The 24,137-nt window shown below is 36.5% G+C and overlaps 1 protein-coding gene across 4 annotated transcripts in view; it reads left to right on the top strand.

Moving 5' to 3' along the window:
* DYNC2H1 (dynein cytoplasmic 2 heavy chain 1) overlaps nucleotides 1-24,137 on the top strand; it is a 186,797-nt gene that overhangs the window by 137,333 nt on the left and 25,327 nt on the right. For all 4 annotated transcript variants that reach the window (XM_075491022.1, XM_075491021.1, XM_075491020.1 and 1 more), the window contains 3 exons: nucleotides 6,725-6,841; nucleotides 17,699-17,908; nucleotides 20,834-20,923. In XM_075491022.1, the coding sequence (XP_075347137.1) occupies nucleotides 6,725-6,841; nucleotides 17,699-17,908; nucleotides 20,834-20,923 (417 nt within the window). The remainder of the gene's footprint in view (nucleotides 1-6,724; nucleotides 6,842-17,698; nucleotides 17,909-20,833; nucleotides 20,924-24,137) is intronic.

Here is a 24,137-nt window from a genome sequence, read left to right as displayed (position 1 = left end):
TGACTGGCAAATCTCTTCTGTTTTGTATTCTTAGAATAGTAATCATATTTAATTCAGAAATGATTGATCCTAGTTTGGTTTTTCTTTTTTAATTCAGTGACAGAATTTCAAAATTATTTTTGGCTTTATTGCTTTCCTCTTTTTCAAATTGTAATACCGTGTGCAAAATTTGATTTTGTAGTATAATTTGTAGAATAGATTGCTTGTAAAATAAATACAAGACTTAGATATAAGCCTGTGTTTGTTATTTATTGTATTTGTGAAGTAGCAGGTTTTGCAATAGCTGTGAATTACTGAAGGCAGGACCTTTTCCTCATCTTGTGCATGAGTAAAGAACAGAAATAGATTTTGTGTTCCTACAAATCTCTTTTTATCAAAGTTTCAGGGAAGGAAAGATTAAAATCTTGACTTTTTCTCATTTTTATTTTTCCATGAATTTTTCTTTTAGTTTTCAGGTCTAACATGACTTTCTAGTAGTTCCATATGAAGCCACATTGGCTCATTCATTATCTTTATTGCTTTCCGTTCTGTTCATTATCTCTCTTAATTTTTCTAAATGTGTGGGGTTTTTACTGTAATGTGTTGATCAATATCATAACAGCATATATCCACAGAAACCCATAAAGTGTGCAATAGATGATAGAGCTGAGATGCACAATTAGTTTAATAACTAGGTAAATAAATATTGACATTTCAAGTTTGACTACCCCACCTTTATTAATATATGCAACTTATATTTTTCCGTACTGACAATGCAAAAAACCCATAGTGTATGAATTTTCCACTAAGAATGGAAAAAATATTCAGTAGTAGTTTCTGTATGCTGTTCATAGTTATTAGATGCACTGTTCACAAATAAATTACTTCATTGAATTTTTTATATAAATACTGTTTTGATTAGTTTACCTTACTTAAAACAGGCAGCTTCTACAAAGACTAAATTCTACAAGTTCTGAATAATCTTCTCACCCCTCTTTAAACAGACCATTATTGGTGATTGCTTTTATATTTTGATTACCTTTCTTTCCATCCTTCTCATATTTTCAGTGATGGTACTGTTTTCCTGCTTTATGGTAGATTTTTTCACTCATCGTTTTTTCAAAATAATTAAGTGTGCATTTGGACTGGAATAGCGCAACATGTAAGATCTTTTAGTGTATAATATTTTAAGAGACTGTGTTGAGGTAACAAAGCTAAGCATTCAAAGGTTAGGTATTTTAAAAGTACTCTTATTTTGATTACCCTGCTTTATACAACTATGATTAGATTTTCGGTTTCCTCAGTATTATAAGTACGTATGTAATTGCTTGGTACCTTTCCAAACTAGAGTGCAAAGGATATGATTCAACAGACCTAGATGTCTGCATCTGCACTAGTCACTTTTAGTCTCTCTTTGTGGTCATAGAAGTATCTTGTTTTAAGGCATGATTAATCTCATCCTAGACTAAGAATCTGAAGTTGATTATAAGTTGACCTGATGGTAAGATGTATATAGTGTAGTGAGAGGAGCTGAATTCTTCTTGACTTTTTAAGTTAGGTTTCCAGGAAATGAAAATCCTCATTCTAATTTCCACAGCATAGACCCATCTATCTGAGGTACCTATGTAAGGAACTTAGTTTTCCTATGTACTCAATAGGAGGGACTTCTGAACAACAATGTAGCCCACTTAAAATCTGTCTGTTGATTATGTAGGGAAGCTATGTTGGTAATCTTTGTAATTTAAGTAAGTTTTAAGTAAGCTTTAAGTAAGTGCCTGAAGGTAGGTGGGGTGAATTCATGCTTGTCTGTTTTAAATTTGATTTAAGTGACTATGTATAGTGCCCTCTCTCAAACCAAAAGTTATTTTGTCTCCTTAAATACAGATTCCTAATCATATTTCCTTTGTCAGCTGAATCAAGGTCTCCTTCTAGGTACTCATCCAGTCTGTGTTCTCATTCCTGTCCTGCTGCCTTACAGAGCCATTTTTGTCTTTCATTTGGCCCCCGGGAATGTATTCCTGATACTCCTCTTTCTTTTAAAATCCCATTTCCCTTCCAACTCCAAACTTGTTTCTCTTGCCTGGAGGTAAAAACAGTTCCAGGGAGTGACTGCAAACATACCACATAACCTGGGAGACCTTTGTGATACCTCTGGTAATTCTAATAGGGAAATACATACCACTCCTGGTTTTATTCAGGTCGTTCCCAATCTTAACACATTCTTTGTCCTAATCTGTGCATTTGACTCTCCTGTTTTTACAGGACATGAGCTGAAACAATAAAGGTCCAAACTGGATATTAAGGCAAACTTCTTCATCATTAGGACAATAAAGCAGTGGAACAGGTCATCCAGAGAGGTTGTGCAGTGTCTGTAGTTGGGATTTTTCAAGACCAGGCTGGATAAAGCCCTGAGCAACCTGGTCTGATCTCAGCCCTCACCCTGCTTCAAACAGGTTAGACTGGAGACCTCCTGAGATCCTTTCCAATCTGAATTATTCTATGATCCTATTAAAAAATCGATTTCCCTTTTCATTTGCATAACATTCAGAAAGAGACTGATTTGAGAGTACTGAGAGTACTCTCAGTACTGAGAGTACTGAGAGTACTGAGCCTTTTCTCAGGCTTCAGCTGATTTGAAGTAGCATAGACTGGTCGGCACTGTAGGAAACTTCACTGTGATTTGTGAGAATAAGATACCATTCAAGTTCTAAAATTAAACTTGTCATCATACTTAAGCAGTAATATGAGTTATTATTTTACAATCTCTAATTCTTTACTAAATTTGGAGACAGATTTTGTGGATGTAAAAAATGGCACAGAAAAAAATGTCCATCAAATTTCTAGTCCCTTAGCAAAAGTTTGGGATGCTGAAGCAGTTCAAATATGAGGTCAACCTGAGTACTTTGGCATGACTAAGATATATTTTCCTCTGTTCCTTGAAGGTGAATGACTGTTCTAGGCTAAAATTTAAAAAAAGTATTCAGGCTGAAAGAGCCACCAGTACACAAAGTTTCAGCCTAACCCATTAAGTTTTTTAAAATTACAGTCAATTGAAAAAAGTCTGCTGTCATGGAAACTTTAATAGTAAGTTATGCTACCATCATACCTGTTATATGTGAGAGAAGAAATGGGAGGAACTGGAAAGAGTTAAAGAATTTCCGTAAACATTTGATAAAGATCATAGTATCATACAGTGCTCTAGAAAACTGAGAGTTAAAACTTGATTTCTTTTGATTCAGTATGTTTCATTTAAGTGCTTAACTTTTGATAATCACATCCCACTATTTTGGGGCTACTTTGATAAAATATACAAAGCAGAAACAGATGTAGTTGCACTGAAGAACAAAGATTGAAATGATGGATAGATAGTGTACTTCCTATTTAAATTACATAGACAAATTCTATAATTAGATAATTAAAATTAGACAGCTAGCCCTATATGCTAGAGTTAGGAAATACTTTAAATAACTGATCTTGCAGTCACTACTTCTCAAATTCATTTCAGCTATATGTAGCTAAGTGTTTATACCTATGAAGTCACTCAAAAAAAGAATACAATATTAAATATTTTCAGTCCCCCATTATATAAATCCCTCAATCATATAAACTTCCTGCAGCTTTATAGTATAAATATACAAGTTTATATGCACTACTGCATACTGAATTACCAGTAAAGTATATTTGATATAAATGTTTTATTTCTTTGCAAATAATGTCAGGCAACTATCCAAAAACAAATCATAAGAGCCATAACTATAGCTAAAAGAATGATACCTGGAAAGTGCAAATGTCTGTTTATTATCTATATTGCTTGTCAGAACATTTGCATGAGTGCAGAGTGAAAAGGAGGAAGAATAACAGGAATGATAAAGATACTACGATCAAAATGTTAATCAGAGAAAATAATTTTTTGCTAAATTAAACAATCTTTTCTGCTATACACAATATCTGGAGAACACAAAGAATTATTAAAGTTTAAAATTAAGTTATGAGAATGAGAGGATGAAATGGTATTTTCCATAATGAGCTATACTGAGCAGTGGCTCATATTTTCTTTTCCTCCCTTTAGCTGCCAGAATACTTTGCAGAAGCCCTTCTTGTAGGCCTTCACATCCATTGCTAGTTTCAAACCCAGCTGAGATTTGGCTGCCCTCACTCCATCCTAAAACAATTGAACAATGTCTTTATATCCCTCCTGGGTAGTCCACCCCTGCTCCCATCTTTTGTGGAATACCTTTTTGCATTTGAGATCACTAGGAGCTTCCTCTTTAATCCAGATTGATCTTCTGCCATGCTTGTTCTTTGGCTTGCTTGTCATGCTTATCAGAAAGGACTGTTCTTGTGCTTTGAGGAATTTGTTCTTGAAGATTAACCAACTCTCCTGGCCTCCTTTGCCCTCCAGTGCAGTTGCCCATTAGATCCTGCCAAGAAGATACCTGACTAAGCTACAGTCTGCTCTTCTGAGCTCCAGGGCTGTGATTCTACTAATTGCTTTGCTCTCTTCTCTCAGGATTTTAAACTCCACAATCTCATGGTTGGTGCAGCCAAGGCTGCCCTTGACCTTCACATCTTCAACCATTCATTGTTTATTAGCAACAATAATTGCTAATAGTTGCAATAATTAGATTCAATAGAGCATCTCCCCTGGTTGGCTAATTGATTCCCTGTATAAATTGTCTTCAACAAATTCCAGAAATCTCCTGCATTTCTTGAACCCTGTCATATTGCACTCACGGCAGATACTGGATTGGTTGAAGTCTCCCATGGGTATGAAGGCCTGTGATTGTTGGGCTCCTTCAAGCTGTCAGAATAAGACTTCATTTACTTTCTCAATCAAGGAGTCTGTAGCACACAGCTACTAAAGCACCATCCATGTTGGTCTGTCCTCTGGTCTCTGCCTGTAAGTTCTCAGCTGGCTCATAACCTGTTCCTAGGCAAAGCTGTTCACTCCAGCTACTCCTTTGCCTTTACTGCAACTTCTCCTTGCCTTCCTTTCTGGCAGGTTACTTCAGACTAGACAAAAGTAAGGTTTTAGTACGGTAAGATGCTTCCTCCCAATATTCATTAGGTATGCATGTAGTTCCTCTTGGCAAACCAAGTTGCAGGATCATGACTAAAGTACTTTACTATAATAGACTATGACTTTTATCAACTAATAGTGTTTTTTGGGATGTGGAATTAATTTCACTTTAATTCCTTAAATATAACAGAGAAAAAAAAATCCTATTTTCATCATTTCTGAGATCTGGAATCACAGAGTATGCATAATTCTCTAGGACAACAGATTATGTTGTCATTTCTGAGGGAACTTAAAAAGATTTTTTCAGAATTAATATGTTAAGAAGTGAGCATTTCATGAAAAAGAATACTATTTTAGCTTAATTAAAAGTATTTTTAAATTTGTTTTTCTAAATATAGGTTTATATGTTATAGAGATAGATTTTATGTATTTATACTTTATATGTATTTATCTTTTGGTTTATGTCTTGTAAGACATTTAATATAAGAATAAAATTATAGTAAATGTTATAAAAGTTAAAATATTGGTTCAGTGTCCTATCATCTTGTAGTGCTTCATAGTCCCTATCAAAGCTGATAACTAAGAAGCTATTGTTTGCTTCAGCAAAAGAAAATGAAAACCAAAAGAAAACACTACATCATTGCACATCTTTCAAGAACAGAAAATAAGTCAAAACCCAGCAGAAACAACTTGACTTCCTGCCTCATTCTGTCTAACAATTAAATAGTCCAGTCCTTCTGAATGATTAATAAATTTTTTATTATCAAATTTAATTCTTTGAAGTCAAGCAAAAGAGAAGAGAATTAGTAAGTTGTTCTCTAACATGTCTTGCAAAAAATGGACTGTGAAAAATAACTAAAATTTAAATAAATAACTAAACTTATTTAGTTACTAAATAGTTACTAAACTTAACTAACTAACTAACTAAATAACTAAACTATTAACTAAATAACTAAAATACCTACAAATACCAGGTGTTCTATATGCAGTTTAAGGGACAGACTGCAATATCACTGAAGAAGTTCAATTTCAATATTCTTTCTTTATAAAGGTATACATATATTTGATCAGTTTATGTGTGGAGTTACCAGGGTTGCTAACAATGAAAGGCAGTTGGACCTGATGAACTGGGAGCTCCCTTCCTTTCTGAAAGTTTTGCAGTTATTCTTTTAATTGCTTGCTTTATTTCTTTAATAAATATGCATTTATATAATTTGAGGTAGCATGAATATCTAAGTAAGAGATCCATGGGAGATCAGAATGAATTTATTATAATTGTCTTGGAGTTTTGATGCCTGATAGGTACTATCTGTATTTAGTAACATATTCTGGGTTTTTGTTTCTTTTTTTTTTTTAATTACACGTGGAGCCTAGTTAAAGGCAGAGCTTGAGTTTTGTCTGTAGATTTTGTGGAAAAGAGGCTTTTTAATTAATTATACACCTCATGAGTTTTTAAATTATAGTTGAACAAAGACAATGGTTATGCTATGAAAAATACAGATTTTGTTTGTTTATTTTGGGCTTAATATGAATGAAGCTCAAGTATGTTATATATTTGGATATGGGTATTTGTGTTTTGAATAGATCATGATTAGTAATTAAGTATGCAGAAAAGTAATAGTCCATATATAAATTGGAGAGTATTTGCTATTGTATTGCATTTTTGTACTAAAAGAAGTTTGTTTATCCTTCTTCAAGATTTGCATTTGTATTCTCATCACTCAGGTCATTTCACAGCTTCGGATCCTGAGCAGGTCAGTAACTGCTGGCTGCAAATTTGACAGAGAAATATGGTCTACTGAGCTCTCTCCTGTTCTCAACCTGTGGAAGAAACTTAATCAGGTAGGAAAGTAGCTAATTTAAAAAGACAACTTTTTTTTCCCCAGTAACTACATTACAAGTCTAAGGAATTATCTTGAATATTGAAACATAAGAAGTGAAAAAGGAAATTAAATGCATTTGAGGTGGGAAGTACTATGTTACATGTATGTAATTAGCTATGAAGTCTGTATGTGGCATAGCAGTATATTTCGATGTGACACCTTCCATTATATCATACTGACTAGAGTTAAATATACCTTTAGGCCTGCAAACCGTCCTTGCAAGAGCTCGGGTGAAACTGTTGCATATATGTATACATATACAATCAGAAAATTAGAGATTTTGATTGTAGTATTTGGAAGACTGATAAATGAGGCCAGTTTCAAACAGTAAAACAAGACCGCACTACATTAATGCTCATTAACAGCACACATTGCTAATGGTTATTTCTTTGTTATTAAACACTAGCACTGCACATTCAAAGCACTTATTCTTTAAAACTTGTGTCATAAATTAGCTATGAGTATACAGTACCGTGAAGCTGAAGCCACATAGTCACCGCTGGTGGCTATGGTCCTTGATGGTCTTAGTCACCCAGGTGGAGGTAATCAAGCCTGAGAGCTCTTTGACAAGGGAAGCTGGACCTGATGCAGGCCTCGTCTTTCTCCTCTATTTATTTTTCTGCTTAAATATGGGAAAATTAATTATGCAATATTTCTGTGTTCTCTCCTCTCCAGTATTTGTAGTCACCATATGCATCTGTATTTGACCTATATTTTTACTGCTCATAATATCTTAAAAAGAAGACTCCTATATTATCTTGAACTTTCTTTGAGTTTCTAACATTTTTATGCTGTTAGCAGATTAATTTATTTACCTTTTGAAGATCTCCTTTAGAATAGGATGGCCTCTGACCTCTTGTAGGGTTTTTTGGGGGACATTTGCTTGACTAAGTTTCAAAAAATTTAAATAATAATGCCCTTTATCAAAATTAGTTTTCATAGTCTGTTTGACCAGTACTTCCTTTAAGCTTTGAAAAAGTCTAAGCATCTTTAAAAATTCTCCATACATTGCATACAGTTCTACGTTCTAATTCTTTATTGATAGCTCAATGAAGGCATCATGTTTGTTTTCAGAAGTTTTTATATAAAGACTTGGGAATTGGATTGAAGAAAATAGTTGAATATCTGCTTAAGTTAACAACCATACGTTATTTTATTTATGCATGAGTGGGCACAGAATATGAGCTAAAATCATTTCCCGGTTATGAAGAAGTAAAATCACAAAAACTATCTGTTCCTGAAGTCTGTACAAAACTCTTTTTCCTCTCAGTTTTGGAAGCATTTATGTTTAGCTGCAGACTCTTTATTATAGAATCATATAGTCATAGAATGGTTTGGGTTGGAAGGAACCTTTACAGGTCATCTAGTCCAACCCCCCTGCCATGGGCAGGGACATCTTTCACTAGATCAGGTTGCTCAAAGCTCCATCCAACCTGATCTTGAACACTTCCAGGGATGGGGCATCCACAACTTCTCTGGACAACCTGCCCAGTGTCTCACCACCCTCATCGAAAAAAAAATACTTCCTTATATCCAGAATAAATCTACCCTCTTTCAGTTTAAAACTTGCCCCTTGTCCTGTCACTACAGGCCCTGGTATAAAGTCTTTCTCCATCTTTCTTATAAGCCTCCTTTAGGTATTGAAAGGCCACAATAAGGTCTCCCTGGAGCCTTCTCTTCTCCAGGCTGAACAACCCCAACTCTCTCAGTCTTTTTTTTATAGGAGAGGTGTTCCACCTCTCTGATCAATTTTGTGGCCCACCTCTGGACCATCTGGGATACAGTACTCCAGATGGGGTCTCAGGAGAGCAGAATAGAGGGGGAGAATTACCTCCCTTGACCATGATTCTTTTTATGCAGCCCAGGATATGATTGGCTTTCTGGGCTGCAAGCACTCATTGCTGGCTCATGTCCAATTTTTCATCCACCAATACCCCCAAGTTCTCTGCAGGGCTGCTCTCAATCCATTCATCTCTCAGTCTGTATTGATATTGTGGATTGCCCTGACCCAGGTGCAGGACCTTGCACTTGGCCTTGTTGAACTTCATGAGGCGGTGGTGGTGGTTGTTGTTGTTATTACTATTATTGTTATTATTGTCTTCTTTCTTTTATCTGTTGGATACAGATAGTAGTAAAGTAGAGGCAGATGGGATAGATGCTGACAAATACTTTCCATTTTATTTACAAGAAGCAGATATTAGTCTTCTACCTGTGAAATGTACTTATCATTAAGGGTAGTTGGAAATAATGGCTGAATATCTGTTTCAAACTACTGAAACTCAGGAAGTGTCCAGTATAGACCTGAACTGAATCAAGCTGATGTATTTATAAATTCAAAGCTGTTTTTAAAATAAGCTACTTTTTATTCCAGAGGCAAAAAAGGCTCAGAAGCTTGTTAATACGTAGACAAAGATTAACTATGTTTTTAAACATTTTTACTCCAGTGCTGAGTATGTAAATCAAGGATTAACTAAAAAAAGGATTGTCTTACAAATACCTTGAAAATAGTTATTATACATCTAAATACTGATGATTCTGAAGCATAACAAAATTTACCACTTGACATAGGTTTGGCCTGTGGAATTTATACTGGAATAATTGATCATAATCTTTAAGTATGGACATATTTTTATCTGTATACTCTCAATACCATATGAAGATTATTTTTGTATTTTGTAACCTAGTGTCCAAGTTTAGATAAAATAATAGACAGTTAAATTATAAAAATAATTTAACTGGGTATTTCTCTAGACTGAACATCAGTGTTTCATCCTACAAAAATCAATCTAAATATTTTAGAGTATACCATACAGCTAAATAGACAGAATGTCTGTAGAATTTATACAGTCAGTGAATTTCAGAAATCAGTGATAAAACAAAAAATTTACATAATATTGGCCGACATCTCACAAATCTATGCATGGACTATTTAACCGTAGTGATGTGCCCACTGAAGAATTATACCACATTGAAGTGTGTAAAATAATATTCGTATTTTTTCATGAGTGCAAATTGTAATCTTTCAGTCAGTAGTATTGAGTGCAGCTAACAGAGGCAGCAAATGCACACAGCAGTTGGCCCAGCAGCTTGTGCAGAAGACCTTACAGAAGACCAGCAACTTTGCTCAGTAGAGGTTACACCTTCTCAGTGATGGTAGTGATGTTCCCCAGGGCATGGCCCCCAGCTGCTGTTGGAGCAATGGACCCTCTAAGATGAGAACTTTGACTCAGACAGGGGTCCAGAAGGAGGATGCAGCTCTGCATATCTTGAGCTGCAGGGAGTGCCTGGTGCCTCTTCCTGAGGCTGGGGCAGCAGGAGGTGGTCTTCTAACCTGCAGGAGATGTGTGCTTGTTGAGGATCTGCATCACCAAATTAGGGAGCTGCGAGGGGAGGTCAGCGGATTTTGCAGCATCAGAAATAGATCAGCCGGATCTTTTCTGAGACACTGTAGCTTAAAGAGTCAAGCCCCCAACTTTCCTGAAGGAGGTGCAGGCAGAGTCTGTGCCTGTTGGGAGTGAAGACTTACAGGATGGCAAAGGCTGGAAACTTGTGACTTCTGGCACCAGGAGGAAGGCTTCTGCTCCACCTCAAGATTTACACTTATAGAACGGATTTAGTGCCCGCAAAGCTGACAAGGGCGTGGGAGCTCTGTCCAATGAGGCTCCCAAGCCAGATAAACCTGATCCACACAGAAGCACCAGGAGGAAGTGGTAAGGAATAGTAGTTTACAACTCCATGCTGTGGGGATGATGCTCCCATCTTCTGACCTGACCTGTCACCTAGGGAAGTTTGCCGCTTGCCAAGGGTTTGCTGCAATGCTCAGTTCTGGGGCACTGTGGAAAGACTGCCAAGGTTTGTCTGGCCCTCAGACTGTTACCCCTTGATGCTTTTCCACATAGGCCCCAATTCTATTGCCAGGGGTAACCTGGAGCACATGAAGCATGACTACATGGGTCTGGGGGTGGTGGTGAAGGGCATGGGGGCCTAAGTGGTTTTTCTTCCTGATCCTTACAGTGAAGGTGAAGGACATGAGGAGGAGCGGATGGGTCCTACAGCTGGTTGCACAGCTGGTGTCAGCTGGTTTCATTTTTTATGACCATGGGACACTTTTTGAGGATTGATGATTGCCTGCTCGAAAGAGAAAGGGTCCACCTGACTAAGTGGGGCCAACAGGCTGACCAACTTGGTGAGGAGAGTTTTAAAACAGAAATATAGGGTAGGGAGACAGTGACCGAAAATCATGTGAGGAAGTAGTTGACTAGGTTGGTAGGCAAAGTATGTCTGTAAACATCATCAACAAAATGAACAAAACAGAGCTGAAGGGGGACCATCTAAAGTGTGTCCATATAAACAAGGAAGTGCCTACCTGACAGAATTATGGGGAAAACTCTCACACCTCTCTGGGAAATCACCATAATGGAGTGCCTCTCTGATGTCCCTTTACACTAATGGGTGCAGCATGGGGAACAAAGAAGAGGAATTAGAGGTTTGCATGTAGTTGCAGAGTTATGATCTTGTAGGAATCACAGGGACATGGTGGGATAGCTTGCATGCCTGTAGTGCTGCCATGGATAGCTATAGGTTCCCTCGGGATGAAAAGCCAGCAAAGTGAGAACGGGAAGTTGCCCTTTATGTGAGAGACCAGTGGGAATGCATGGAGCTCTGCCTAGAGATGGACAATGTGCCAATTGAGAATTTGTGGATTAGGATTAGAAGGCAATATTATGGTGGGTGTCTGCTACAGGCCACCTGATCAGAAAGAAGTAGATGAGACCTTTTACACATACCTGGAAGAAGCCTCACATTCTCAGAGCCTGGTCCTTGTGGGGGGGACTTCACCCACCCTGATATCTTCTGGAAGGACAGTGCAGCAGGCCACGAGCAATCCAGGAGGTTTCTGTAGTGCGTTGATGACAAATTCCTGACTCAGGTGATGGAGGAACCAATAAGGGAAGGCACTCTGTGGGACCTCATACTCGCCAACAAGGAAGAACTGGTTGAGGATTTGAAGGTTGGGGGCAACCTTGGTTGCAGTGACCCTGAGATGGTGGGCCTCAGAATCATGAGCGGAGGGAAAAAAGCAAAAAGCAGGACAACAACCCTAGACTTCAGGAAAGTAGACTTTGGCTAGTTCAGGGATCTGCTTGGAAGAATCCCATGGGACACTGTCCTGGAGAGCTGGTTGCTTTTCAAGGAATACCTCCTCTAAGCTCAGTGGTCAATCTCAAAATGCAGGAAGTCAAGTAATGGCAGCAGGAGTCCTGCATGGATGAGCAAGGAGCTTCTGGCAAAACTCAAAGGTAAAAAAAGAAATGTAGCATAGAAGGAAGCAGGGACAGCTGACATGGGAGGAATATGGAATATAGAGACACTAAGCAGGCAGGGAAGGGGTTAGGGAAGCCAGAGCATATCTAGAGTTGAATCTGGTGAGGGATGTGAAAGGCTGTACTGGGTCTGGCTGGGATGGAGTTAACTTTCCTCATAGCAGCCGATACAGTGCTGTGCTTTGCACTTGTGGCTAGAACCGTGTTGATAAGACACTAATGTTCTGTCTATTACTGAGCAGTGCTTGCACAGCATCAAGGCTGTCTTCCCAACCTCCCACCCGCCCCTAAAGCCAGTAGGCTGGGGATGGGCAAGTGGTTGGGAAGGGGACATAGCTGGGACAGCTGACTCAAACTGACTGAAGCAATATAATATTCCATACCATGTGATGTCATGCTCAGCAATAAAATCTAAGAGGAAGGGGGGGGCGGGGGGGGGGGCCTTTTGTTATTAAGGCGCTTATCTTCCAAAGCAACCATTATGCATACTGAAGCCCTGCTTCCCAGAAGTGGCTGGGCATCGCCTGCTGATAGGAAGTAGAAAATAAATCTCCTTTGGTTTTGCTTTGCTTCCGCATGTGGTCTTTGCTCCCCCCCCCCCCCCCCCCCGCCATTAAACTGCCTTTATCTTGACCAACAAGATTTTTCATCTTATTTTCTCCCCCTGTCCTGCTGAGGAGGGGAGTGAGAGAGTGGCTTGGTGGGCACCTAGCAGCCAGCCAAGGTCAGCCCACCGCAAGCAGGTATGGCTGGGATGGAGTCAGCTTTCCAGCCTGTAAATTAACAGCAGGTATGGTGCTGTTAATTCATCACAAGAGCAACAGGAAAGGTTTTTACAGATACATCAGCAACAAAATGAAGATTAGGAAGAGTGTAGGGCCACTACTGAATGGAAATGAGGACTTGGCCACAAAGGACAAGGAGAAGGCTGAAGTACTAAATGCTTTCTTTGCCTCTGTTCACTGGTAAGTCTGGCCTTCACCAATCCCAGGTCCCCAAAAGCAATGGGAAAGTACCGAGCAAGGAAGACTTACCCTTGGTGGAAGAGGATCAGGTTAGGGAGTGTTTAAGCAAACTGAATATAAACAAATCCACAGGCCCTCATGGGATGCACCCATGAGTGCTGAGGGAGCTGGCTGCTGCTGTTGTGAAACCACTTTCAGTTATCTTTGAAAGATCAGTGTGACTGGGGAAGATTCCTGAGGACTAGAACAAAGCAAATGGCACTCCTTTCTTTAAGAAGGGCAAAAAGGAGGATCCAGAGAACAATAGGTCAGTTAGCCTCACCTGGGAAGATGATTGAGCACATAATCCTGGAAATGATTTCCAAGGCTTTCCAAGGGTCATTAAGGTGATTAGGGGACAAGAGCATCTGTCATAGGAGGAGAGGATGACAGAACAGGGACTGTTCAGTCTGAGGAAGAGAAGGCTTAGAGGTATCTTATCAGTGTGTGTCAGCTGATGGGAAGGAATAAAGGAGACAGAGCCAGACTCTTCTCAGTGGTGTCCCATGACAGGACAAGAGAGCATGGGCACAAACTGAAATACAGGAAATGCCATTTAAATATAAGACAAAACTTCTTTACTGTGAGGATGGTCAAACACTGGAACAGGTTGCCCAGAGAGGCTGTGGAGTCTCCATCCTTGGAGATATTGAAAACCTAACTGGACACAGTTCTGGGCAATGTGCTGTAGCTTTGAGCAGAGGGTTGGACTGGACAATCTCCAGAGGTTCCTTCCAACCTCAACTGTTTTGTGATTCTGTGAATAGTAGTCCTTTGTGCTCAGTTCTCAGAGCTATCACAGTCTTTGTGGCCAAACAGCAAAAATGGCAGATATAAGTTGGAAATTTTAGCTTTTTAATTTTAGACATTTTGAAATGGGAAATAATTCTTATATATTACTACAGTACTGAGGACTTCTATGTTGTTACTTTTTCAGAAATATTTCTGGAAATTTGCAGGACTCCTTTTTCCTCTCAGTGGCATACATTTTGCAAAGCCTAGTTAAATGTTACTACCAATTGTTCAGACATTCTGAAATTGTGTAGCTGGGGAGTTTATTATTCTTTGTCTGTCCATAACAATAGAATCATGGAAACTGTCTCTCCTTCATCCACTGTTTATTAGTCCAGCCAGCATGCAAACTCTGGAATTTTTCATTGAATTTGACTTTAAATGAAATAGATACTTAAAATCTGGTTTAACTCAGTGCACTCCTATGTTGAAAGTTACACAAGCAAACTTCCTCTTTCTATTTAGCTGTTCTGGACTAATACAGAATGTCTTGACATTTTCTATATTCTATATTTTTCTACATTAGCTTCATTTGAAAACATACATTTTAATTCTTGCCATTGGAAAACACCCTTGTAATGAATACTGTCCTAAAACCGCTTCTGCAGTGCCTTTCAGCATGATTTAATAACGGCTTAACACTAATCAAATTAATTAAACTCTCATGAACCTGCCAGTAAGTCAAAAAAACCCCAAATACTCAGATGCTCAGTATAAGTTTGCACGAAAGACTGTTTACTGAAAAAATTGAAGCCATCACTGAATAACTTTTCAAATAAATGTTACACAAATTAAAAAAAAAAAAAATCTTCCTTAACGTAGAAGGATGGCCTACTACAGCCTGTTGGCCAGGGCTGGGCCATCAGAGTAATTCAACCAGCCTGTGTCCTGGTGTCCGTTCTCTTCCCGCATAGCCTTCTGCCGTGACAGAGTGTAGATCAGGACCTATATAAGCACTTCATTGTCACATAACTGGATCAGTTGGAAATCACTGTCCAACAGAACTCAGGCATTGCCCATCATATGATAGTTTTCAGAGAAGCACAAAAGTATCAGGACACAATGGGGCTGCATAAGTATTTCATCATGTCCAAATGGCTATCTGTCATGAGTAGAGAGAGACAGGAATCAGTGCTATATTTTTGTTGTAAGGTGGATGCATTTTCTGCCTTGTTTTAGGGAAACCCTTTAGTACCTCCATGAAAGTTAGAAGGCCCACTCATAATAAAAATCTGGAAGCAACAGCTTCAAAATTATTTTTGCTGAATATATGATCATAAGCTATCATGTTGTGTTCTGCCTTATCTTTTTTTATGTTTGTAAATTGAAGGCTAACTAATAACTTTCATAAAGTTGCATAATGCTGCAAGACAATTGCAAAGTAGTTTTGGAAATTAATGGGTTGTTGCTCTTTTATCTAAAACATTAGGAACCTCAGCTTTAACAAAAGAACGGTGTTTGTTTCACCAAGGTAAATCAGTGAAGTAGAAATACAGGGTAATGCTTTCTTTTATTTTCAACAATGAAAAATGTGTGTAATAAACAGCGAGAGGGTAATATCTAAAAGAATAGGCAGAGAGACTCGAGGGACGAGGCAGAATAGGTACATCAAAAGGTCAATGGAGGTTTCTAAAACCCACCACCACCACCAAAACTGAATTTTGAATCAAATGCAGAACTAGTGGAGGTATATGAGTTTATTTTCATTATATTTGTTACATTTCTGAGGGGTAATTTTCATAACATATTGGGAGTTTGAAAAAGCTTGAGTTTAGGAAGGTAATGAAGAAAAGCTCTGGAGCAGCTTAGGTGAGACTGTATGAAGTCTTATATTGTACTGAGATAGTAACAAGTACAGAAGTGAAAGAGGGAAAATGATCAAAGTCTCGAAATACACCTAATTTAATATTGGTAGCATAATATAGTATTTAATGTTAAAGATTAGAACCGATCTTCAGTTTCTTATGATTAGGAAAAGCACTCAGTACTTCAGCAGTTCTTCATCTTAATTCCCAAGGAGGTCATGAGGATATTTTTAAAGCTGATGTGAGGTATATACATAATGGATTTTAAGGGAATGTAATAGAACATTAAATGTATAAGCTGATATTGGTATTCGTGTTTAATTTTCCTATAAAAATGACAGATGGGTTGTTTTAACAAATTCTCAGGAGAAAGCATTAAAAAGAGTGATGAAATGAATATGCAATTCATAGGAGACTGTTATGTAAAGGGCAGTATTGAGGAACTTAAGGCCTCTCTCGGTAAATTTTTCGTGAACTAAGACAGTATGTGTGAAAGACTGAGCAAAGCCTGCAAGTTGCAATGTCTTTGTTCTTCCTTTTTTGTGCAATTAAATACTCCAATAAGAAATTATCAACAATTATCAACTAGTTTTACATTACATTTTATATATACTCAACAAACCATGGTCTCAGAAAAATTGAAGTGAAACTGGTACTGTGATTTCAGGATGCATGCAAAGACAAAATACAAAACATAAGATTTCTAAATACTGTATGTTTCTTACACTTTGAACAGTAAGTAACTTTGTTGTATACCTTTTTAATAATGTAGGAGGGAAGACTTTATCCTTCATTTTTCTGTCAGTCATAAACCAAAGTATCTGTATTACTCTTTCACTTGGCTTTTCTCATATTTTTGAGTGGTGGTTGAGCGCAGTATAATCTTGAAATGAAAAACATGTGAAAGTTCTGACAAACTTACAGTGCCTGGGAATGGTTATGGAGGCAGACATCCTGTGTGTTCTGGAAAGCAAGATGCCATGTGACAATTCAGAAGTTTATTTAATCTGAAAAAAAGTCAAAACTATTTGTTATTTTAAGAGATACTTCAGAGAAAGTAAAATCTGATTTTACCTTTAATAAATTACTAGAAATTGAAATAGGAAGACATTTTTTTCCAAAGGCTAGGGTTTTCTTTTTGCGTTTGTGCCCTGTAGAATTTTCCAATAAAGTTTTAAATTCCATAACTGGAATTCAGTGCAGCCTCTTGTCATATGTCAGGTTGGCAATTTCAGAACACATGCTAAAATATATTTAATTTATAAGCTGCATATGAATTATGATTTGCATAATGATCCCATCTCTTGAAATTATTGAATAAATTTGGATTTTCAGTGGTTATAGTGGAATGGAAGTAAGTAATAAAAATGTCAATCTGAGAGCAGCAGTACCTCTCAGAGTCTGAGTCACTCAGGATTTACACATAATATTATATTTATTTTGTATTTATTATTTATTTGTATTTAATTTGCTTCCAGGTTGAACTAGTCTTATCAAAGCAAGAGCTATATTTGGCAGCATGGTTTATAGTTTATAGTACCCAATACAATCTTGTTATGCTGAGTACAGTACTGCTTTTTATATTGACACGTTAACTCGAATACTAAAAGCAATGATTCAGCTAAGTGAAGATTTTTCAGAAATTCCAGTACTTTTGAAGTAATTGGGTAGACAGAGTTGTCTCAGAAGAGTGGTGCCTTTATTGAACATCTCACGGACAATACTGAAAGTATCATTATAGTTTTAATCCGGTGTCAGAAAAGGGGGTATATCTGAATTACTTCAAAGCTAACAAGGTCATATGAAGTATTAAGAATTAAACAAAGAATGCGTTGTATAACGTAATAGTTTCCCTGAGTTTATTAACTGGACATCATATGTTCTTTTTTAGAATTCTAACCTGATTCATCAGAAGGTGTCTCCTCCTGTGGAGCAACAAGGATCTCCAATCTTATCGTTCATTATTCTGGAACAATTCAATGCCATTCGCCTTGTGCAAAGTGTCCATCAGTCACTTGCTTCTTTAAGTAAAGTTATCAGAGGTACCTCATTACTGAGTTCTGAAGTACAAAGACTAGCAAGTGCTCTGCTAAATCAGAAGGTAAGTCATTTTGTCATGAATTTACATTATAAGCAATGAAAAAAACAAGGAAACTGAACAAAATTCTGATACATACTTTCATGTCACCATTTGCTCTAAGCTCTTTTATTGATAGAGACTCTAAAATGGAGTTCTTTTATTGATAGTGACTCTAAAACAGAACCATGTTTTTTCTGGAATGAAAACCCAGAAAAATGTTGCTTCAGGTACTTGCAGAAGCTTCTGAGTATATTATACTTTCATCAAGCTTTCTCTTAAGGACAAATCCAATAAGATTAGAAGTTGTGGAACATTATTTCCATTTCAAATACCAAATCATGCTAGGTAAGTCAAATACATTAGGCAGTGAACATGTAAATCTGTCCCTTTTCTTCATTTTTCCAGTTTCTTAAAATTTAAGTTTTACTGCAGTTAAAATCAAAATTCGCTCTCTACATTTATTCATTGTGGATTATTGCCATATCACACCAGACGCGCTGTACCTATCATATCAACCTATCATCTCACCCTATATTCTTGATATATGGGAAAACAAACAAAATTTGTACCTGTACTTTTTCCATGTTTTCTGGCATCAAGTTGGGCATGTTTATAAGCTGGTACAATCAGTGACTGCAAATTTACATGGTCTGTCAGTAATAGCTAGATAAATGGATTCCAAAGATAGTCAAACATTGATGTGAAACTCTATGGCTTTGTTTCACCTGCAGCAACTGATAAATTTTGTTGATGCTAATGCGTGGATATTGAGATTGGCCCTACAATGAACAATACTTCCTATTAACATCTTGTTTATCTTCATGTGAGGATCAAGTACTGTTAAAAAATTGTTATGCTTTTACTGATCTATCAAATTTCTAATTAAACAATAATTACATTCTTTGTCTTTTCAGATTCACAAGACAGCATTTGTTAACAAAATTGTAGTACAATTAGAAGAAATTAACATTTTCATGTTAGCAATCTCACTGCCTTTTTAAACACGTTTTGATTGTATGGTAGAAATTGGTGCTAAGTACAAGTCATAGTGAATGTAAATGATACATGTAATGGCCATTTTTTAGTTTTATAGCTATATTTCTTGTTACTGAGCAAGAGAGTATGGCTTGCTTGTGTGCTTAAGGTGCACTCTTAAAGTGGAAGCAGCAGGAGCTATGAAGCTGATCACTGTCACAAAAATGTACTTAAAGATTCTATGCATTTTTATCTCTCACAAACATCAGTTCAGTGCTTCCTGATATATTGAACAAAGTGTTTCTGGCATTTCATCTGCTTGACACAGATCACTTTATTGGATTGTGACCATAAAGCAATCTTTTCAGCAGCCCTCCAGAGAGGCTAATGCTATGCTCTTGTCATGGCAGCTTAACCTCACCATATTTATCATCTTAAAGTGATTTGTTTCATGTATTGTCTGTACACTGTTCTTGTTTAGTTTAGTGTGGTCACATGTTACGTAACAAAGGACTATTTTTAAAAACTTATATTTTGAAAGCACCAAGGTTGTAGTTCTTTTAAGATTATAGCACCTGAAGAAGCTGGTAGATTACCAGCAGAAATGTGAAACTCAATAAATGTATGACTTCTAATGGTTTCAGCAATGTGCCTTATTTGTGCAAAATTGATATGTTAGTGTACATCTGAAATATGCTTCCATACTAACAATTAGCTAAGCTATTACTTTAAACTTAGAGTAATTTAGAGTGATATATTAGCAACATTAGGTGAATGCCTTCTAAATGATAGATTGGTGAGCTGCCTGTAAATGCATATCTAGCAAAAGAGTCTGCAAAACTGCAAGGATAATATTTTCGAATACAAAAAGTTTTAAAAAAATCGTAATTATGTAAAAAAACATGCAGTTAACTGTACTTTATTAATTGTCTTGTATGTATTCTAGTTTATTCAATTCATTATTAATTAGTGTCCATGGATCCAGATATTTTCTGGGTTTTATCTGTAAAAGGTACACATGGAGTATTTAGTTCGAAAGATACTTTTTCTTACAAACTTCTGTGATCAGATTTTGAAAATCTGTTCAGCGCATATGCTATTGGATTGTGAACCTCCTTGAAAATGCGACTGTAAATGTTAAACAGTATAAACTGTTTATTCTGCTCAGCAACTTCAGTATTGTGCAATATTCCCCGGGTAATGATTTACATCAGTTCTCTTTCACTTAAGTAGGAGAATCTTGCAGAGTCAATTTCAGTGTGCTTTACAGATTCCTGTGGAGTAGGTACAATTAATGTTTTTATCCTTATTTATAAATCTAACAGAGGATCTTTTAAGCCTTTCTTTTTGAAGTCAATGAGAAATTTGTATGGGGAGGTCTTGCAGGATTTTATTCTCAGGTGTTGTTCTACAAACACTTTAAGATGATGAGAAAATAATCATGCGGAGGAATTGTACCAGATTCACTTCACCACAGAGTCACACAACTGCCTGTTCAAGTCTGAGGAAAGGAGTTCCTCAGAACTCCTGTTTAAGAAGGAGTTCTGAGGAACTCCTGAACACAGGAGTTCTGAGGAACTTCTGAACACAACTGCCTGTTCAAGTCAGCAGAAAAGGAGTGGGAACCTGTGGCTCCAGTTGAAAGATGGCATTGTGGCTTTCCAAGAAAGAATCAACTTAGGCCTTTTTGAAGTGTTCGTGGACCTTACTGCTGTTTCCTTATTGAGTAGCAGAGGTTCATGTAAGTTCTCCATCAGCACTGTATCTCTGTGGGCCACATAAAGAATTAGCAGGAATATGGCCTTCCCATTAGTGGTTGTATGCTTTGATCATTATATTACTTGTATTGCTTTTTTTCTTTGTAGATATATTTGATCTCCAGATTATTTAATTTCATTGAAATTGCTATCTTAAAATGTAATGATGATGGTTTTGAAATTGATACTTTCAGTAAATATATTTTTATTTCAGTGTCCCCTCACGTGGCAGACCAAGTGGGAAGGTCCAGAAGATCCTTTACAATATCTTAGAAGTCTTGTAGCTCGAGCATTTGCTATACAGGTAATTTTCAAGAGTAATTTTACTTCAGTACGCAGGTGTTCAGTGACATGGTATATTATGTGAATTGCACTACAGCAAGCCTTTCCAATCTCAAGTCCCAAAGAGTTTTATCTATGTGAAAAGGCATGTAAAAATTTAAAGATAGATGAGAAATGTGAAGACAGCAGACTGAGCAATTTGAAGTCAGTAACTTAAATACAGTAATGTTTACATCTTAGATTTTAGTCATTAGTCTTTCTGATGAACTGTGGGGGAAAAGATAGATTTATTTACTCAGATGAATCTTTACATCTAAGTCAAGACACACTCTTTAATCTGGTAGAGAAACACATATAAAGAGATAAAGTGAAGCAATTCTAATAGAGGTAATGTAGAAATTAATAGAAGACTAGTCTTTGAAGCAAATAAAGAAAACATCAGCATTGTCCAGGTTTACAAGGGGCTGTAATAGAAGGTGCAGAGTCTGACTACAGCTCTGTCAATCTACAGTCTGACAGTGAGGAAGAAAATTTTTAGTTAAGGTAAATCTATCTGTACTTTGATTAACAGAAAAGGTTTATTTAAGATAATAGGCAGACAAATAAAAAAGTCATTTATGTAAATTAATTAGTATTTAAGGAAACAGATTTCATCATATTGGATAGAGAGGAAACTGCGAGAACCTTCCAGGGAGGAAGGTTCCTTTAGGAGGCACAGATCTTCTATTACCTCCAGGCAAGAAATAGAAAGCTGCTGGTTTTGACTTTCATTAACACGGGCTTGTCCTGTGGGATATGAAGATTTCTGTGAACATTAGTGTTGACTGTCAGATTCAGAAGGAAGATTTGAGGAGAACATGATTTCTAGGCATTACTTTTTCTAAAGAAACTATCAAATAGTTTGATAGTTTGTTTCCGAAGTATTCATAAGATTCTTGTTGTGCAAACCACTTCTTTTGGCTAATGCTTAATTTTTCTTTATCCTTTCCTTCACAAAAAAGGCTCAAATTATAAGTAATAAAGTGTAAATATATATAGCAACAAGTAACAATGCATGTTCAAATGTTACATTGGTCATATAACTAGAGTTGAACTTAGTCCCTTCTGACTGACTATTATAGTCATTATTATTAAAAAAACATCACTTGTGGCTGAGTCAGCAGTGTTCATAATCTTCAAGAGTACCTTGCAGTTTGTGACTTCTACCTTTATCTGGTTGTGACCAAACTGCATGCAATTTTCCTTACTTATATGAATTTTTTTAAATGGAAGCCTGAGATTAGAGTTCAAGCTTCTGTGTGGAGTACACCTCCCATACAAAGTGGAGATAATGTAGCAGAGTGTAACAGGTTGAAATTAGTCTTAACAGTAACAGATTATTTTCAGTGAAGCATATTAAAAAAGTTTTTATTTCCATATATTACTCTAGTCAACTATTGACAAATGTGCTGCATTATATTACCATGATAGTACTCTTCCTTTTTCATTGTTCAAACTGCTGACAATATTGTACATTTGAATTACTCATTTTTATGTAATGCTATTATGAAGGAAACATTTACAATTTTAAACACTTATTTACTGTAAAAGAGGGACAGATTATTAAGGCAGAGCTTTACAGTAGATATTTAACTGTATCCATAAACAGTAAATTGTGTTACATTTTTTGTTAGTGACAATAGAAAGTAGTAACAGATGACCAGATACTGGTTATTATATATTTTTATATTTTTTTATGTCAAATATGTAATACAGTTCTATTTGAAGCAATTCTTAATAACACATTATCAGTCTGTTTTGCTTCTCAAGCTTCTAGTCAGATCACATCTGAAACACAATTTCTATGTTTTTATTTTTCTGTGTAATTTACCAGAAAATGTTGATTATTTCTAATAATGCATTTCAGTTGAATCATCTTTTTCCTTAAATGTGATTCCAATTCATGTTTATGCATATTACACCAAGATTTTGATTAGCCTTGATCATTTTTTAATTAACTTTCCTTTTTTGTGACTTTTCATTATTGATTTTATAAATGTAATTTATTATTACTTAATTATAAATTTAATATTCAGAAATTCAATAAAGGCTTCAATACAGATTTTCTCATAACTCTGAAAATTATCTTCAGATTTATATTTCAATAAAGGTCATATTTTGAATTGGTTTAGTTTTGTATGACCAATTCCATCGTCATGGTTTTTTGATATTTACTTATACCTCCACCTGTTTCATTCACTGTAAGATATTGAATTCTACCTTCACCGTTTGAGACAGGTTTGATTTAGGTATTTTTCAAGAGCAAAATAGGAGACATTGAAACACTAAACTTGTACTGAAAGACTGCATCTACTAAGGATGCAGTAAGTCTATACTTAGGTTAGTAGTTAAAGGCTGCCTTGTCAAGATGTTTGCTGCCAGTGCAGAAAATAATAAAAGCAACTGCTTTGTTACAAACATTTAATGGGGATGGGGATGAACCCAAAATATAGGCCAGATGGTAGAGTAATTATAGCAGAATTTATAGAAGTGTAAAGATGTTCTGAGAGCATTACACAACAACAGACAGAAAAACAACAGGTGTTGCATTTTCTCAGGTCTGAATTCACTCGGTAAAAGCAAAATAAAAAAAGGAAATCTGCCTACTTAAAGTGTGAACAAATCAGTACATGCAAAATGCAGTAGAGCCATGTTATGCTGTCTATGTGTTGTGGTGATAGAGTTGATGGAAATATGTGGTTTCTTCCCAGGTGGATGTTCTGATATTTAGATATTAGCTTTTGCGTTAAATTAAAACAAAAATTCTATGTATTGAACATTCTTCTAAGATGAAGAATTCTGAATACTTTCAATTAGCAATGCTGACCTTGAACTTTACAATATCATGTTTCAGCTTGCCTGTCCACAGTGATTTATTTGCTATCAACATTAAGATATGAAGCTTATGAATCATCATAGACCTTTGTGTTGGTTGTAATTCTTAGTCCTTATACTCCCATTTTCCTCATGGTGGCATCTTAAATGTGGTTTTCCTCTCTCATGGTACATGATTATAGCTCAGCTATGCATCAATGTATAATGGAATTTAAGTCCATCCCAGTCTGTAGATAAGTGTCTTCTCATGACTATGGATACCAGCAGGAGAGAAAGAAAGAGAAGAGACACAGAACTACAGCTATTAAGAGGCAAAAGAGCAGCCCAGGCAAATGTCAGATGAATATCAACATTGAAAAAAT

The sequence above is a fragment of the Mycteria americana genome, chromosome 1 (assembly GCF_035582795.1).
Source record: "Mycteria americana isolate JAX WOST 10 ecotype Jacksonville Zoo and Gardens chromosome 1, USCA_MyAme_1.0, whole genome shotgun sequence".
Classification (NCBI taxonomy): domain Eukaryota; kingdom Metazoa; phylum Chordata; class Aves; order Ciconiiformes; family Ciconiidae; genus Mycteria; species Mycteria americana.
The sequence above is the reverse complement of the archived record's forward strand: the minus strand, read 5'-3'. Positions and strand labels throughout refer to the sequence as shown.